General features: G+C 38.4%; 1 protein-coding gene across 1 annotated transcript in view; it reads right to left on the bottom strand.

The window, feature by feature from the left end:
* Positions 1-17,213, bottom strand: part of LOC121243664 (transcription initiation factor TFIID subunit 2) — a 52,121-nt gene that overhangs the window by 18,947 nt on the left and 15,961 nt on the right. The window contains exons 11-14 of the mRNA XM_041141786.1: positions 15,207-15,275; positions 9,577-9,674; positions 9,079-9,426; positions 802-889 (exon numbers count right to left, since the gene is read on the bottom strand). Coding sequence (XP_040997720.1) covers positions 802-889; positions 9,079-9,426; positions 9,577-9,674; positions 15,207-15,275 — 603 coding nt within the window. The remainder of the gene's footprint in view (positions 1-801; positions 890-9,078; positions 9,427-9,576; positions 9,675-15,206; positions 15,276-17,213) is intronic.

Genomic DNA, 17,213 nt, shown 5'->3' with positions numbered 1-17,213 from the left:
ATGCATGGTACTTTTCAGGACATGTTTATTTTTAAAACATGACTTTGCACACGACAACACAACTGAATCGTTTTTTCAGAACACAGCCTATTCACAATCTTGTCTTAAAAACAGAATTTCAGGTAAGTCAGATCCAAACAAAACATACACAACTTTATTTAAACAACCCTCTTAGAGCCCTAACTAAAAACTACATTTAAAAACTGCCTAGGAATCTAAATAGTCTTGTGCTGCGATCCTTTCCGAATAAGTTTTTCAGGTAGAGGCATGCATGATAGAACTAAATGTTCAAGAAGCTTTAAACACACACTTCCCAGCACACAATAATATGATCCATGAAATCAGTCAACCATCTATATTAGTAAGGAAGAAAATTATGTTTAACAAAATGCAGATCTCTGGAAGTACATCAGCACATCCATTCAGCAATCACAATAAAACTTTGCCACTGCTTTGCCACTTCGGGAGAGCAGCAAGTTCCTAGTGTTGAAGTTAAAGCTTTCTATTTTTTAGTGCCTCTAAGATTGCACAGCAGCTTCTAACTTTTTTTCTCTCTCTAATTTGTTAAGAGTTGATTCAACTCTTCAATTTTAGATTTAGGGTTTCCTTTTTGCCACCCTCTTCCAATACCCCTTTTTTTGCTTTTTCTAAAGAAATATTACTTATCAGACCAAATATGCATCATACTCTGTTAAAACTACGCAGGCAAAAGTATAATGCTTAATGACCAAGACGAACGAAGATACTTAAGCAACAGCATGACAGAGTACTATTAGAAACAGACCAAGACCTTGTTCTTACCCACATCTGTAAAGGTTGATTAAAATGAATTTCAGCAAGGTATTCCATTTCAGGATCTGCTCTCATCCATAACAAAGGAGATTCTGAACTGCAAAAGACAGAAAAAAGAAAAATAAGAACCTCAAGAAAAAATAGAAGAAAATTATAATTTACCCTCTTAGAACTTATCCATAAACTTGGAACCCCCTTACAACTCAACTTGCGAACATAACACTCTCATGCTTGGGATTAAATTTAAAACCTTAGTTTTTCGCTTCCAATTTAAATGACAAGAGGCACATGAGGATCATGTGACTATTGATCGATCGTATCATGCCAAATGGTCACTAATTGATTATGTTGTCCAATTAGATTGTTAAATAGCCAATTATCCTAAAAACTTGATCGGATAGAAAAGAACAGCTTTATTTATTTAATATTCTCTCTTTCATGTGAAAGACCAAAATTCGGTCATTAAAGTGAGCCTTGACACATTAATAACAATTTTACTTGTCAAAAAAAAAAAAAAAAAAAATCAGCCTAACACATGAATTAGTAACTAAAATAGAGATGAAGTATGGAGCGAAGGTTCAAACTCAAGACAACTTTTTAATTTTTATTTTTTATGAATAAAAATTTTATTTAGACAAGTAACAAGGCAAAGCCTGGTACATAGGAAGTATACAAAAAACTGAACCTATTACATGTCAAGAACTAGAAAAAGAAACAAGAAAATCATGGACACCAGTTCCATTAAATACAATAGCGGAAGCCCACAGAAATAAGGAATTAAAGAAAAAACATCTAAGTTCATCCACCAAGCATTCCTTATCTTCAAAGCATCAACCATTCCTATCAACCAAAATACACCACATAAGGCATAAAGGTATCATATTCCAAACAGCGACTATTTTGCACATTACCCCTTAAACCTCTCCAGCAAGCAAAACAGTCCACCACCCTCCTAGGCATCACCCAAACCATACCACACCTATTGCACACTTCATACCATAACAACCTGGTCACATCACAATGTTTTTTTTTTTTTTTATAAGTAAAAATATTATATATATCAATAGGAGTAACCAAGTACACTTGACGTATACAAGAAAACACCCAGCCCATACTAGTAGAGAGCCCCTAATGATCCAAAAAACCCATGAAACCTACCCAAAATACACCATGTAACACACCTCTCTAACCCCAGTCCCTTGTTTCCCATAAAACTAATCCTCTACTAGAAAATCCCACTACGAGAACGTCTTCACAATGCCCTCCCTTTAGTCTTCCCTCGACTTGAGCTTCCTCCCTTAGCATCGTAGTTGATTATCCATTAAAGACGCTTTAACTCCCTGTTTTTCTTAAAATTTGATTTGGTTTTAAGCGCGTGGCTTGCCTCAATCGCAATGAGTAGTGCTTTAAATTGGTCTTTATGTTCTCCATGTGAAAGCCCCAGGATTTGCTGAAACCCATTAACTTTATTTAGAACCCAATTCGATGGTAAACCCGCTATATCGTTTATCGGAGGAAGAGAAACCAGGGGAAAGACATTATCCCCAGCCACAGTACCCAACTTCACTCCCGACTCTAAACCTTCCCCCACATGAGGCACCAACGACAAACTAATAATTTCCTTCCTGCCATATGGTTGCTCGACACCTATATGGTTGTTGTCCATTGTTTCTGTTACCATAACAGGTTTCTCCCCTCCATCAACATTGCTTGTATGTGCTCCACCCCTCAACGATCCTTGTCGTGCCACTTTGTCAAACCCTACTGCTCCCTCAGGAGACATAGAACAGGTAGGGAAGCACTACCTTCTGTTACCCTGTTTGCATCTTCTAAAAGAGGCTCGACTGTTTCTTCCAAAGTACTTGAGACCCTGGAAGGACCCTAGACAGAAGTACCAACCCCATCTACAACTGGTGCCTGAGGCCCTATTGCTCCCTCGGGAGGCATAGTGACACTGCCATGGACAAAGATGCCAGTGTCCAAAGACCCTATCTGTGACGGCGTTGAAACACCCTTTGCCGGCACACTTGTGGCCTTCAAACCCAAAGGATCTACCCCCACCCTCCCTCATCCATTCTAGACCCGCCACCAAAACCCACGATTAGGTCTAGCACCTTATCCACTTTAATCATCAAATCTCTCACATACTCCATAACTCCCTTCAATTAAGCTTTGGCATCCCACAAGACCCCTTCCACTTCTCTCAATGTCACCTAATGGCCTTTGTCTTCTACAAGTGCCTTACTCTTTCCTTTTGCCGCTGAGCTGATCTCGGCCAGACTACCCGCCAGTGATTTTAACACCGCAGCGTACGAAGCACCTTTGACTGAGGAAGGCCTTCCCACTGTTTTTCCATCAACAAACTCCCTAGTGTTTGCATGCTTCAGAATAGTGGCTTTGGGCCCAGTAACACTTCGAATGGACTATAGAAAGCCTTTCCATCCAATGCCATTTGCGCCCTCCGGAATCACCAACAAACCTTTCCTCCTTCCATTCCGGAATTCTAAGAGTTGCAGAAGGTTGCCCCTTGCGTTAACATGATGTTGAATGATAAAAACTCCATTACCCATCCTTAGCTCTCTAAAGAAACCTTCATGACAGTTAAGTTCTAAACAATCCTCAATCCCCTTAACCACCCACGAAGCTGCCATCCCACCTAGACACATGAACTTAGCTATCCTTTTGCTACGTTCAGAAATATGAAAACTATTTCCTCCATCTTTTGTAAAAACGAAAGTTTTCTATTCCACTTTCAACCACCTCTCGCCTTCCAACTGAGACGAATCCACATCGCGCGTCGTCATCGTCAGATCCCAAATCCCAGATCAGAGATACCCTACTGCTCCCACTTCATCCTCTTAAGGAAAAAAAACAGATCTGTGCCCACTGCAAATCAAAGGCATAGACACAAAATGGACTCCCGATCACTGAAGGAAAACTGACAATGGAGTCGCTGGAGTTCGTTGATCAAGTCTGTGGAGGTGGCGGAGGCAAAGGCTCAGGTCGCAATGCCCCTTAACTATGTTAATGGAAAAAACTGAAGAAAACGCCCAGTCGCCAGAGAAGGACCGACGTCGGAGGCCCCACAATGGAGTCGCCGGAGTCCGTCTATCAAGTTTGTGGCGGTGGCGGTGGCGGAGGCGGAGGTCGCAAGTCGCCAGAGGAGGACCGACGTCGGAGGCCCCTCAATGGAGTCGTCGGTCAAGTCTGTGGCGGTGGCGAAGGCAAATGCAAGGCAACAATTGTTGACACCTCCGACAAAGAGAAATAGCAAAAGAACCAGTTCGCCAAAGAGGACCGACGCCAGACGGCCCTCAGCGAGGATGCCGAGGCCCGTCGACCTCGCCTGTGACTGAGGTGAGGTATCACTCTCCGGTTGATGGTAGGTGAGGGTCAGGGGTGGCGGAAGGATGGATGTGTTTAGGTTTTCTCTCGCTCATCGTGTTAGGGTTCTCTCTTGCTCTTATTATCAATAACAACTTGATAATCACATAACAATGTATTAGTATATGATCCACTGATTCACCAGATATCTTCATAAGAAACACCAATCCGAAACAATTACTCCACGCTTCTTGAGATTGTCCAATGTCAAAATCTTCCCTAAAGAAGCAGACCAGCCAAAGGACGCAGCTTGTGAAGGCACCTTACTCTTCCATATACCCTTCCATGGAAAAGAATGAACCCCATTCGGCCTAGACAGCGCCTTATACCAAGAACGAACTGAAAACTTCTTGTTACCAGTATGCATCCAGCTTATTCCTCATATCCTTCCCAAATTGAGTAGCATACAATAAACCAAACAATTCAGAAACAGCCCCTATTTCCCAATCATTCACAGTTCTAGAAAATAGAACATTCCAACAAAAAGAGCCACTGGAACAAATAAAAACTCAGCCACGAAAGCATCCGGATTCTGGGAAATACGAAAAAGATCTGGACAAACAGCACAAAGAGCCCTACCACCACACCATGGATCATGCCAAAAATGAATTCTGGAGCCATCCCCAATCACCAAGATGACATGTTTTACAAAGGCATCCCAACATCTCCTAATGTTTTTCCACACCCCCACACCATAAGTACTTCTTACCTCCTTAGAAATCCACTCCCCCCAAGCGCACTCATATTTACAATCAATCACAGCTCTCCACAAAGAATCACACTCCTGATGATACCTCCACAGCCACTTCCCTAGTAATGCTTTATTAAAGATACTCAACTTCCGAAACCCCAACCCACCACATGACACAGGAGTACAAATCTCATCCCAACCGACCAAATGAAACTTAGCTTCCTCCTCTATACCTCCCCACAAAAAGTCTCAAAATAACTTCTCTAACCGATTTGCCACACCAATTGGAATGGGAAATAAAGACAAATATGTAGGAAGGTTAAACAACGTACTTTTGATAAGGGTGATTTTTCCCCTTTTTGAGAAATACAACCTCTTCCAACCCGCAACCTCTCTCTACCTTCTCCAACACCCCATCCCAACCCATACTGGCCTTGAAAATAGCCCCTAAAGGAAGCCCAGGGTAGCAAATCGGCAAAGAAGAAACCTAACAATCCAAAATACTTGCCAACCTACTCATATTTCTCACCTGGCACCGGTACCATCTCGGACTTTCGTAGATTTACCTTGAGGCCCGACATAGCCTCAAAACAAAGCATATGTGCTCGCAAAGTTTGCACATGGCCTGGATTCACATCACAAAACAGCAAAATATCACCAGCGAACAAAAGATGAGAAACTGTAACCAAGCCTTCTTGAGGCCCTCCCACCATGAAACTTGACAACAAACCACTTCCAACCGCAGCCCCTAACATATGACTAAGAGCATCCATCACGATGACAAAAAGAAAAAGAGACAGTAGGTCAACAGGTCACCTTGTCTCAAACCATGAGAACTATTAAAAACCCCCTCAGAAGAGCCATTCACTAAAACTGAGAAACGAGCAGTCGAGACAAAATGTTTGATCCAGCCACACCACCTCCACCCAAACCCACATTTCCATGATCATAAGCCTTCTCCATGTCAAGCTTACATAAAATACCTGGCTCACCCAATTTTATTCTACTATCCAAGCATTCATTTGCAATTAATACAGAATCAAAAATCTGCCTCCCTCTAACAAACGAATTCTGCGATTTTGAAATAATCATCTCCATGACATTACTCAATCGATTGGCAAACACTTTAGAAATAATTTTATAGACCCCATTAACAAGACTAATGGGGTGAAAATCCTTCACATCAGAAACTTCCATCTTTTTTGGTATAAGTGCAATAAAAATAGCATTTAGACTCTTTTCAAACTTAACAAAAGAGAATAATTCATGAAGCACTTCCATCACATCCTCCCTCACAATGTCCCAACAATCTTGAAAGAAAGCCATAGCAAAACCATTTGGACCAAGAGCCTTATCGCTAACCATCCCTTTTACCACAGTAAGAACTTCGTTCTCATCAAAAGGTCACTCAAGCCATTGAGCGCTCAAAGGATCAATAGTATCAAACTCTAAACCATCCAATTTTGGCATCCAATCATGTTGTTCCGTAAGAAGATTCTCGTAAAAAAGACAAATATGCTCCTTAATGTCAGACTGATCAGAAAAAACAGCACCATCAACCCCATTCAATTCAATAGCATTATTTCTCTGATGAGAGTTTGCCACCTATTTTGATACCAAGTTAAATCACAAATTTGTCCCAAAAACTAAAGCTGATGGGAAAGAGTGAGTTTACTCATTAATTATATCCTACACCAGCATGTTTCATCATTATCATTACCAATTACAAAAAACTAATTATGTCATCAAACAATCAATTTCTTTTATACCAAAAGGGCTCAGTTAAAGGTACTCAATTTCCTCACTCCAAACTGAACTACAATTCAAAGAGTGGTGAGTAGTAAATGAAATCTGGCAGGCTAAATCCACCCAGCTCATAAGCTGGATCTCAACACCTCAGTCCACTGATCTTTCATCAACATTCCCTCCTTCCCTCTCTCGCCCTTGAGTTTCAGTGTCTCTCATATATCCTCACTTATTACAGTTCATGTAAACAATCTAAATTTAGACTTAAAATGGCAGAATAAATCACATTATATAAACAATCCAAACCCAATCACATAAAACCCAAATTAACAAGAAAAAAAACTATGGCACAGCAATCAACCATTTGCCCAGCTGTCTCGCCAGTGGCTTCAACCCACAGATGCTCAAACAAAGTTTTGGTCAACCCATCCCCAACAACCCTTTTCCCACGGCACCAAAAAAAAAAAAAAAAAAAAAAAAAAAAAAAAAAAAAAAAAAAAAAAAAAAAAAAACTCTTTAGCACCAAACTCTAGATGAACTGATAGAAGAATGGCAAAAATGTAACTGAGATGTTTAAGTAGTGAAACATGCTGTGCACGTAATCAGTTCCTATAAATGGAAAAACTTACTTTTTAAATCCGCCCCTAACCACCTATTTACTAGGGGTGTAAATTTTGACCGGAAAACTAGACCAAACTGGACCGGACCGGTTCCGGTCATAAGATTTCCCGGACCGGACCGGTTGGGGAAATACATATATATATATAAGTTTTATACAAAATTAATATTATACAAAATATTTTTTATATATAAGTTTTATATATAATATATAATTATATGTGAAAGTTGTATATATAATAGATATAATTATATATCATATATGAAATAATTTCATATTATAATTTATAAATTATAACATAAAATGTTAATATTAAATATGAACATTGTTATATTTGTAATTTGTTTGATCATATGTTATTAATATAAATTATAATTATATATAAGATAATGTTATATAATTTATAAAATAAATGTTTAATCTTAAAGATGAAAATTTAATTGATCATATGCTTTAAACATAAAAATATATATTAAATTATATTATATATAGTCTAATATATTATATAGCTATACTTGTACTAATATAGTAATACGAAATCACTATAAGTTTATAACAACTAATACTAATATATAACTATACTTATAGTATGATATTATACTATTATATAGTCTAATATATTATATAGCTAACTAATATATAACTAATAGTAATAGTAATAGTCTAATATTAGTACTATTATATAGTCTAATAATCACTATAACTAAATCACTATATTCTATAACTATGTATTAAATGTATTATAATTATCATTTAAGAAAAAAAGAAGAAGAACCATCTACATAGAAGAAACCAACAGGAAATGGCGCCGTTTCCTCTATACCAACTGGAAACGGCGCCGTTTAGACTTCCAGAAGGCAATAATGCCAACAAACCCTAAAATCGAACCTCACTCTCATCTCTTCCTCGTCTCTCTATCAACTGCCTCACTCTGCCCCACTCTCGTCTCTGCCTCGCCAGTCGCCACCTCGCCTCTCTTCCTTGCTGCACATACCTTTAGCCTCACCTCACGGTAATGTTTCTCCATTTTTTTTTTTTCATTTCATTACTTGTTAGATTTAGTCTTTTAGCTACATACCTGAATCATTTCGGCCATATGAGAGAGAACTAATAGTCTAAGACCTAATAGAACCTGGGTTTAGGGGCAGAGTAAGGGGGAAGGAAAAAAACTAAGACCTAAGAACTAAGCCTGGGTTCAGGAACAAAGTAAGGGGAAGGAAAAAAAAGAGTAGAATGATTATGGATTTGCTTGTACGAACTTGTTATGGCATGCAGATCATTCAAATGTTTTATTAGGATTTTTGTGATTGTTATTCATTTTTATTCCATTTCCTGCAACATTCCAGCCATAAATACATCATTCACCATTTACATTCAATCATCACATCACCATCACAATAGGAACCTAACATAGAACTTCATTATCAAATTTATTAGAATTATGGCATGTAGATCATTCAGATTTTTAATGACAAACTGTCAAACTTACATTTTAAAAAACCGGACCGGACCGGGCCGGAAGTACCAGTTTAGCAGGATAACCGGTGCGTAATCGATTTTGGAAAATGCAAAACCGGTATATACCGGTCTGGTCCTAAATTTTGTCCAAAACCGGACCGGACTGGCCCGGTTACACCCCTACTATTTACTTGTTTCAAAAAAATTTTAATTTACTTGTAAAACAAATCAGCCCCTAACCATGAAAGGGATGTTAGAAGTTGACCTACACAGGAGGTTTTATGTTTTGGAGCCAAATTATAGGGGGATAAACTGCAATTTCACCAAATTTAAACTGTCCTCTTTCAATGAAATATTGCACAAGAACCTATTAGAAAACAGTAGATACCTGGAGCGCATATCTAGGGCAGGCATAACATCACCATTATCGTCAGAGCCATCAGGTTTTGAACTCTTTTTGGGCTTCTGGAAGCGCCTAGCAGCAAGCTTTGAATGGCATTGTATTTCTAATAGCTGCCATATATCTCCAGCCATCGGCAAAATTGGATGGTCATACATACCATCAAGCTCATAAATTCTGATACTCATCATCCCAGGCCAACCAATGTCACTATCTCGGTTTTCTGAATCAGCATTAATATTAAGAACGGAAGCACCAGAATCTGGTGAAGCAGTGCATCCACGTAACACCGCCAATTCAACCATATTTTTCCGTTTGTTATAGGAGAACCCCATCCTTATAATTGAAGTCCCAGGAGAGAATATAAGCAAATAAAATCAGAAGAGAATATCAGTAAATAAAAGCAGTAGAAAATATCAGCAAATAAAATTGGTAGAAGAGTCCAAACATAGATTGAAAAGAAATGATTCCTGATATGGACTATACCTCAGCACTGGACAACCACACGAACCCACCCACCGAGGAAAAAACTCTTTAAGAAAAGGACGCTCAAGATTTCCAACTTTATTCGCCAAATGCCGGAACTGCATCTCAAATAACATAAATATTTAGGTACCTCCACTAGGCGTGTGTGTGTTGTGTTTTATGCCGACAACCATCAAGAATGATACTACAAGCTCCAACATCCTTCCAATTAGAAAATCAGGAATACAAATGCTCATCAAGAAGGTTTATTTAATAGAGAGAAATGCCAAGATGATGGAAGTAACAATAAGTTACAAGGTAGGTCCTGGCCAATCATCTCACCCTTTTAACAACAGTAGCAAGGTTCACATCTTGAGACATACACCTAGATTTCACTGTCATTGTCACCTATGGACCTATATTGACACCCTGACATACATTGATAGTACAGCCACAACAAATCTCAGATAGTCTATATTACAAAAGGAGGAAAGCTACTAACAAGTGGATAGATCAGTAATAGCTACATAGTGCCTCATCTTGACTGAGAAGGCAAAAGCAGCACATTCATGGACAAAGCAGCATGCTCCACCATTATTCGAAGTACAAATTGTTTGAGCATTGTCTCGACTACGAAATTGGTCAACAGTTACACCATGGAGGGTTTACTAGCCCCATGGGTGATCTACCCAATCCATGGACTCTGGTGAGATCACGTTCTTTGTCCTCTAAAAGATGTCACACACACATTCTAAGACAACTCACTTCATCTAACAGTGGAATGTCTCTTTCATCAGGATTGCGCAAGATTGAATCGTGGATCTCTTCATTTCCTTCTTTGATCTGTTATATTCTCTTAGCATGGGGAGCGGTGGAGAAGAAAAGATTAGGTAGACCCCTTTCTAGGTGCAAAGTTGTTGAAATCAGATCTTTGTATAATGTCATATATCCACATGCTAATAATGTCTTTCCTTGAAACAGTACTTAGAGGCCTAGGGCTACACTTTTGGATAAATTTAAGGAAAAAGTGGGTGCTGAAGATTGATTAGTGTTGTATGTGCAGAAGAAGGGGTGAATTTGTTAACCATCATTAGCTTCACTGTGAAGTGGCCATGGCTTTATCGAATCAGACATTTGGGTAATGCCTAGAAGTGTGACGAATCTCCTTGTGTGTTGGAAAAGACAATTTGGTATGCATCACTGCGAAGTTTTGTGGAAACTACCTGTGTCTTGACTAATGTGGGGTATATGGTGAGAACGAAATGGTTGGCGTTTTGAAGATTGTGAGAAATCAATGGACAAGCTCAAAGGTTTTTTTCCCTTAATACCCTTTACCTTTGGGAGGCCACTCATATTTTTGAAATTGAGCTTCCCTATCAGGATTTCCTTCTTTTCCTTTCAATGTTTAGGCATCTCTACTGTATACTCCATGTGTACTTGGATTTCATGACTTCGGAGATTGAATAAAACTTAATTTACTTGTACCAAAAAAAATTATCATGGATACACATCACGCTAGCATGTTTTCTGCTCAAGAAAGGTCTTATCGGTCTATTATTTATTTTTTTATAAGTAACAAACTTTATTAATGAGAATAGGCATAACCCAAGTGCACAAGGGACAGTCTATTATTAATTACTCTCCTTACAGAAAAAAAAATGTAACTCTTGTGAAATCATGTACAATTCTTGAGATATTCTCAAAGTATGATACAGTCGCAAAGTTTGATATATAAACACCATGTCCAATGATGAAGGAATGGCCACATGGCTCGAGCGACCATTCAAAGAGAGCGGTCCTTAAACTGGTAAAAATCAAGATCCATGACAAATCACCGACCTCAATGGTTTCAATATGGCTTTCATTTAGGCTTGTTGGGATGTGATTAAAGATAACATTCTGAAGGTATTCAAGTATTTTCATGCCAATAGTAAGTTTCTGAAGGCCTTAATGCCATATTCATAGCCCTCATTCCCAAAAAAGCAAGGACAATGGATGATGACAAAGAATACCAACCCATTAGCCTTGTCAATGTCGTGTACAAGATAATTTCTAATGTTCTCGCTAATTAGTTAAGTAGGACTGTTGAGAAGATTATTTTTTTATTGGCACCGAGTGTCCAGGATTAGCATCCCAACTAATCCCGGGGGTGCACAGGCCCTCGGCAAGATGTTTCCTGCAAGTGCATCTGGGTGATTCAAGAGGAAAATAACCCAGTCCGATGGCCCCTAGAGATTGTTTGTTGCACCCAAGGGGATTTGAACCTTAGACCTGGGAGAAGGGGGGGGGGGGGGGGAAGCATACCCCAAAGCCCAAGGCCTTTACCACTTGAGCCAACCCCCTTAGGGGTTTGTTGAGAAGATTATTTCAAAGCCACAAAATGTGTTTGTTAAAGGTACACAAGACTTGGTGCTTATTGTCAATGAGTATTTGAGTAGTAAACTCGATTTTAGTGAACCAGAGGTACTTTGCAAATTAGATATTAAGAAGGCCTATGATCATGTCGATTCACAATTTCTCCACTATTTGCTTGGGAGATACGACTTTGGGTAAAAATGGCAATCACTTCTTTAGTTTGCTTTCTATATGGGTGAATGGCGCTCTAACTGGTTTTTCAATAGCTCTCATGGTTTGAGATAGGGTGATTCAGTGTCTCCGTTACCTTTCGTTATTGTCATAGAGCCTCCCAATAAAATGTTATTGGCTATTGTAGATAGGGGTTTTCTCTCTAGCATTTCTATAGGGACTAATGGTCTTGGTGTACATTTCCCATTTACTGTTTGATACCTAAATAATAATTCAAGGCAAAATTATATCGAAGCCCCAAAATGCGTTTGTAAGAGGTATCAAATATTAGACATGATGCTTATTGCCAATGAATGCCTAGATAGTAGACTTAAGTCAAGAGAACCAGGAATTCTTAGTGAGCTAGATATGGAGAAGGCATATGATCATGTCCAGTACGACTACCGATATTATTTGCTAAAGAGGTCTGGTTTTAGGGAGAAACGACAATCTCTATAGTTTGGTTCTTTGCATTGATGAATGGTGCTCTAGGTGGCTTTTTTTTTTTTTTTTTTTTATCCATTAACAAGATTTTATTGGTCAAAAGAACAAATAAGAGACCAAGTATATGGGATATATACAAGATCAATGCATAAGCATGCTAGTTTAGAGATACAAGGAATTCATAAAAAGGCATGCAATGAAAATCAATTACAATCGACCAATGGAGTAAGGTATTGAAAAATAAATTTCTAAGCTCATTAATTGACAACACTTGATCTTTGAAACTTCTTTTGTTCCTCTCCCTCCTAATACACCACCACAAACATATTGGAATCATATTCCAAATTGACATGATCTGAGAGTTACCCTGAATGTCTCTCCAAGAAGCTAGGAGGTCAATTACCCGACTCAGCATCACCCACTAGTCCCCTCTGAGCAAAGACTTCATTCCAAAATGTCCTGGCAATCTCACAATGAAGTAGTAGATGGTCAACCAACTCTCCACTCTTTTTGCACATACAAAACCAATCCATGACCATAATTCAAGATTTCTTTAGATTGTCTAAAGTGAGGATTTTCACCAAGGAAGCTGTCCATACAAAAAATATTGCCTTTAGGGGTGCCTTTGTCTTCCAAATACTCTTCCATATGAATAAATTTGTATTATGCATCATCATGGCTTGTTGGAAAGAGCGGACTGTGAACTTCCCTTTCTTAGAGAGGCCCCAAAATATCCTGTCTTCGACTCCCCCCAAAAAATGGGTGGAGTACACTAGGTCATAGAACTTCAAAAAGCGCCAATTTCCCAATATTCAATAGCTCTCGTGGTTTGAGACAAAGTGACCCATTATCTCCATTACTCTTTGAGATTGTCATGGAAGCTATTAGTAGAATATTGCCAACAATGGTGGAGGGTGGTTCTCTCTCTAGATTTTTGGTGGGGATAGTACTCATGGTATACTCAACAATTCTCATTTGTTGTTTGCAAACGGCAATTTGATACTATGTGGGGCGAACAATTGATCACAACCACTCTTTGAAGGCGCTCCTCCTATATGCTTTGAAGCTGTTTCTAGCTAAAAAGTGAACTCAACCAAGTTAGAATTGGTTCTAGTGGGAAATATCCCTAATTTATGTGAGGAGTTTGGCTAGCATATTGGGTTGCAAGTTGTGATACCCCATTCTGATAAATAATGAGTAGGTGGTGTATGAGATCCCACATTACTTGGGAAGAAGAAGTTCTTACTCTTTATAATATTCCAATGGACTCCAATTGTATCACTGACTAGTCCTTTTGAAATATAGACCATGTCGCATGGACCTTTCAATGGGGTGTTACAAATGGTATCAGAGCTTATCCCAACCAGAAATATGACACCCCATTCTGATAAGTGATAAGGATAGGTAGTGTAGGGGTCCTACATTGCTTGGGAATGAGAAGTTTGTACTTATAATATTCCAATGGGGCTCAAATTGTGTCATTAACTAATCCTTTTAGAGTATAGGCCATATGGCTTGGGCCTTCCATTTGGGCGTTACAAATGGTATCAGACCCTATCCCAACCAGAAATGTGGCACTTGAGTCGCGCCACCTACGACAAACTGGCCTGATGAGGACGTTAGCAATACAAGGGGGGAATTGTGATGCCCCATTCTGGTAAGTGATAAGGGTAGGTAGCTTATGGAATCTCACATTGCTTGAGAATGATAAATTTTTGTTTTTTATAATATTCTAATGGTGCTCCAATTGTATCATTGACTAGTCTTTTTTTAGTATAGACCATGTGATTTGAGCCTTCCATTGAAGCGTTACACAAGTTATCCTCTCTGCTTATGAAATGTACCTTAATTTTCCTTTGATAGCATCCTTTTAAGGCCAAGTCCATTTGGGAAAGACTGAGCAGAAGTTGGCTAGTTGGAAGAGGAAGTATTTGTCAAAAGGTGGAAGGATCACCATACTAAGAGCACTCTTTCCAACTTGCCTACATATTTCTTGTCCTTATTCCCCTTGCCTACATAAGGAAGTATCATTTCATTGTTAGAGATTGGTGCTTGTATGTGTTGAAAAATAGAGTATTTGTCCACCACCTATTGCTCCATTTTGAGATTTTCAAAACATTGTAGAATGGCGTTTTTGGTAGAATTGGTTTGGCTTGAGTTCTATGCAAAAGAAACAGACCTCTCTGCAACTAGGGAGGAATATATGGTAGTCCACAAATTGCTTGTGTGGAAAATGGTCTCTATCTCTCTAGTGTGGTGTATTTGTAGGAGAAGAGTTTTCGAGGATCATGAATAGACAACAAAAGAGCTTAAAGTTTCTTTTTCAATACTTTGATCCTTTGGGAAACCATTACACATTTTGTTTCTATTCTAATTGATGTTCTTCATATTTCCTATGTACTTGGGCTATGCCTTTTGCATTTTCTAATAATAAAATTTTCTTCTTCTTATAGGAAAAAAAAAAAAAAAAAAAGCTTTTTAAGGTGCCCCTTGTTCAAGAACTCGAAGACGAGAATAATACTAATAATAGCTCGTTCAATTTTATTGTGCTAATGGAACAGCACAAATTGGAGTTCACTTAAATTGTGGGGAGTAAATGTACCAATAGTTGATATCATTTTTCCGTAGTATAATGCCATTACCTCCTTTGTACTGAGAGATCTGGATGTACGAGTTGAATCCTGTGCTCGAGAAACTATCGTCTGCAAAATCTGTACAGACAAATCAAGAACGAAAGTCATCAGTATGGAAGATTGCGATTTTAAAATTGACAAATTATAGTCACATTGGGATCCACATGCATAGGCAAACACATTACTAACTAAAAAAAGTATAAAATATATGAGCATAAATTGCAAATGGCATCACTAAAAAGGCAGAGGGACAATGCGGCCACAAGAGCAGCAGATGTGATGTGATGAAAAATTATTAGCAGAATGTTTTTCCATATAACTTCATCAGCACACATAAGCTTGAATCCTCAGCTTTTACTTGAATACCTTTTACATGAAAAAAGCAAAGACTTGGGTCTCCACTCCTCCCAACAACAATTTACGTAAGCACAATGGGCAATTGAAATATTATCACAATCTTTTATCAAGAAAGGCTATCTCCACCATCGAAGGCACATCATTTGCTATCAAACCACCTGTTATATGTTATTAGAAGTATAACACCAATATAATTTCAAAATCATTATTTCAACGACAACTTCAAAGACAATGATGACATTAACACAAACTACAGCTATAGCTAATATAAGGGACCATGAAAGGAATATGGACATATCTCATAGCAACTGATGAGAAATAGCTTCATAAGGCTGGCTACATAAATTGCACATTCATTTCCTTCTACATGTGCATTTACACTTTTATGTCAGAGTTACCCTCCCCTATATTTTCAATACAAGTTAATATCAACAGCATTTATAAAACCTCCAACATCTGCCACCTCATCCCAAAACCAAAGATAAATAGAAAATACAAACTAGAGGAGGAAAAATAACAGAACTTTATGATTCTGGAATACAAGCTAGCTTTCACAAATTGATTAAATTACTGAAAATGCCAATATTATCATCACAAGGCACCGACTGTGACAGAGTATATGCCAAAATATTAAAAGTTCCCAACCAGTATTGTTTATCACGATTGAACACTACTTTTTTGTAAGTAACAATTGGATCATATGCGGCGTAAGATTGTGGAAATCAACTCTCAAGATTTATATCATCAATAAATCGACTGAGGCCCTATGTGAATGGGAAGAATACCCCAGATGCTTTTCAGTTTCAGCTGGTAAAAACAACTTCCATATTGGGCAGCCTATGGATCCACTTTCAGGAAAAAACTATGAACGACTCGCATACTGTTTAACAATATTCCTGAAATCCTGAGGCCCTAATATCTTTATGAAGACCAATAACTACCAAAATAAAATTATTTTTTCATTTTGATAGAGTGGAACCTCACCAAGGCAAGGCCCCTCGAATCCACCTCAAGGGAGTAAAACCTGAATACACAGAGTCTACCAGCCAGAACCGTGTATTAAGTAATCCAAAATAACTCCTAATGCAAAATTGAACCATGTATCTGTGTCCACATCTATAACGTCCCAAGGAAGGTCCAAGTCAAATCTAGGCCTATACTCCAAAAGGAATAGTCAATGATACAATTGAAGTCTCATTGAAACTATTATAAAAAGCAAGAACTTCTCCTTATCAAGCAATATGAGATCTCATACACCACCTTCCTTGATCACCAAATATGGGGTATCACAATCCCCCCCCCAACAAAAAAAAAAAAAAAAATTCCCAACGCGTCGGGCCAGTCCATCGTAGGTGATACGGCTCAAATCCCACATTTTTAGTTGAGATAGGCTCTTATACCATTTATAACATCCCAATCAAGGCCCAAGCCACATCTAGACCTATACTCCAAGACTAATCAATGATACAATTGGAGCCCATTGAAATTATTATAAATTGTAAGAATTTCTCATTCCCAAGCAATGTGGGATCTCATACACTAACTACCTTTATCACTCAATATGGGGCATCACAACAACTAATCTCAAGCCCACCCTTTGGCCACTAGGCTACACCCTGATGGGTCTATTAAAATAAAACTTCAAAAACATATATTAAA

Source organism: Juglans microcarpa x Juglans regia, chromosome 8D (genome assembly GCF_004785595.1).
Source record: "Juglans microcarpa x Juglans regia isolate MS1-56 chromosome 8D, Jm3101_v1.0, whole genome shotgun sequence".
Taxonomy (NCBI): domain Eukaryota; kingdom Viridiplantae; phylum Streptophyta; class Magnoliopsida; order Fagales; family Juglandaceae; genus Juglans; species Juglans microcarpa x Juglans regia.
This window is presented reverse-complemented; position numbering and strand designations above follow the sequence as displayed.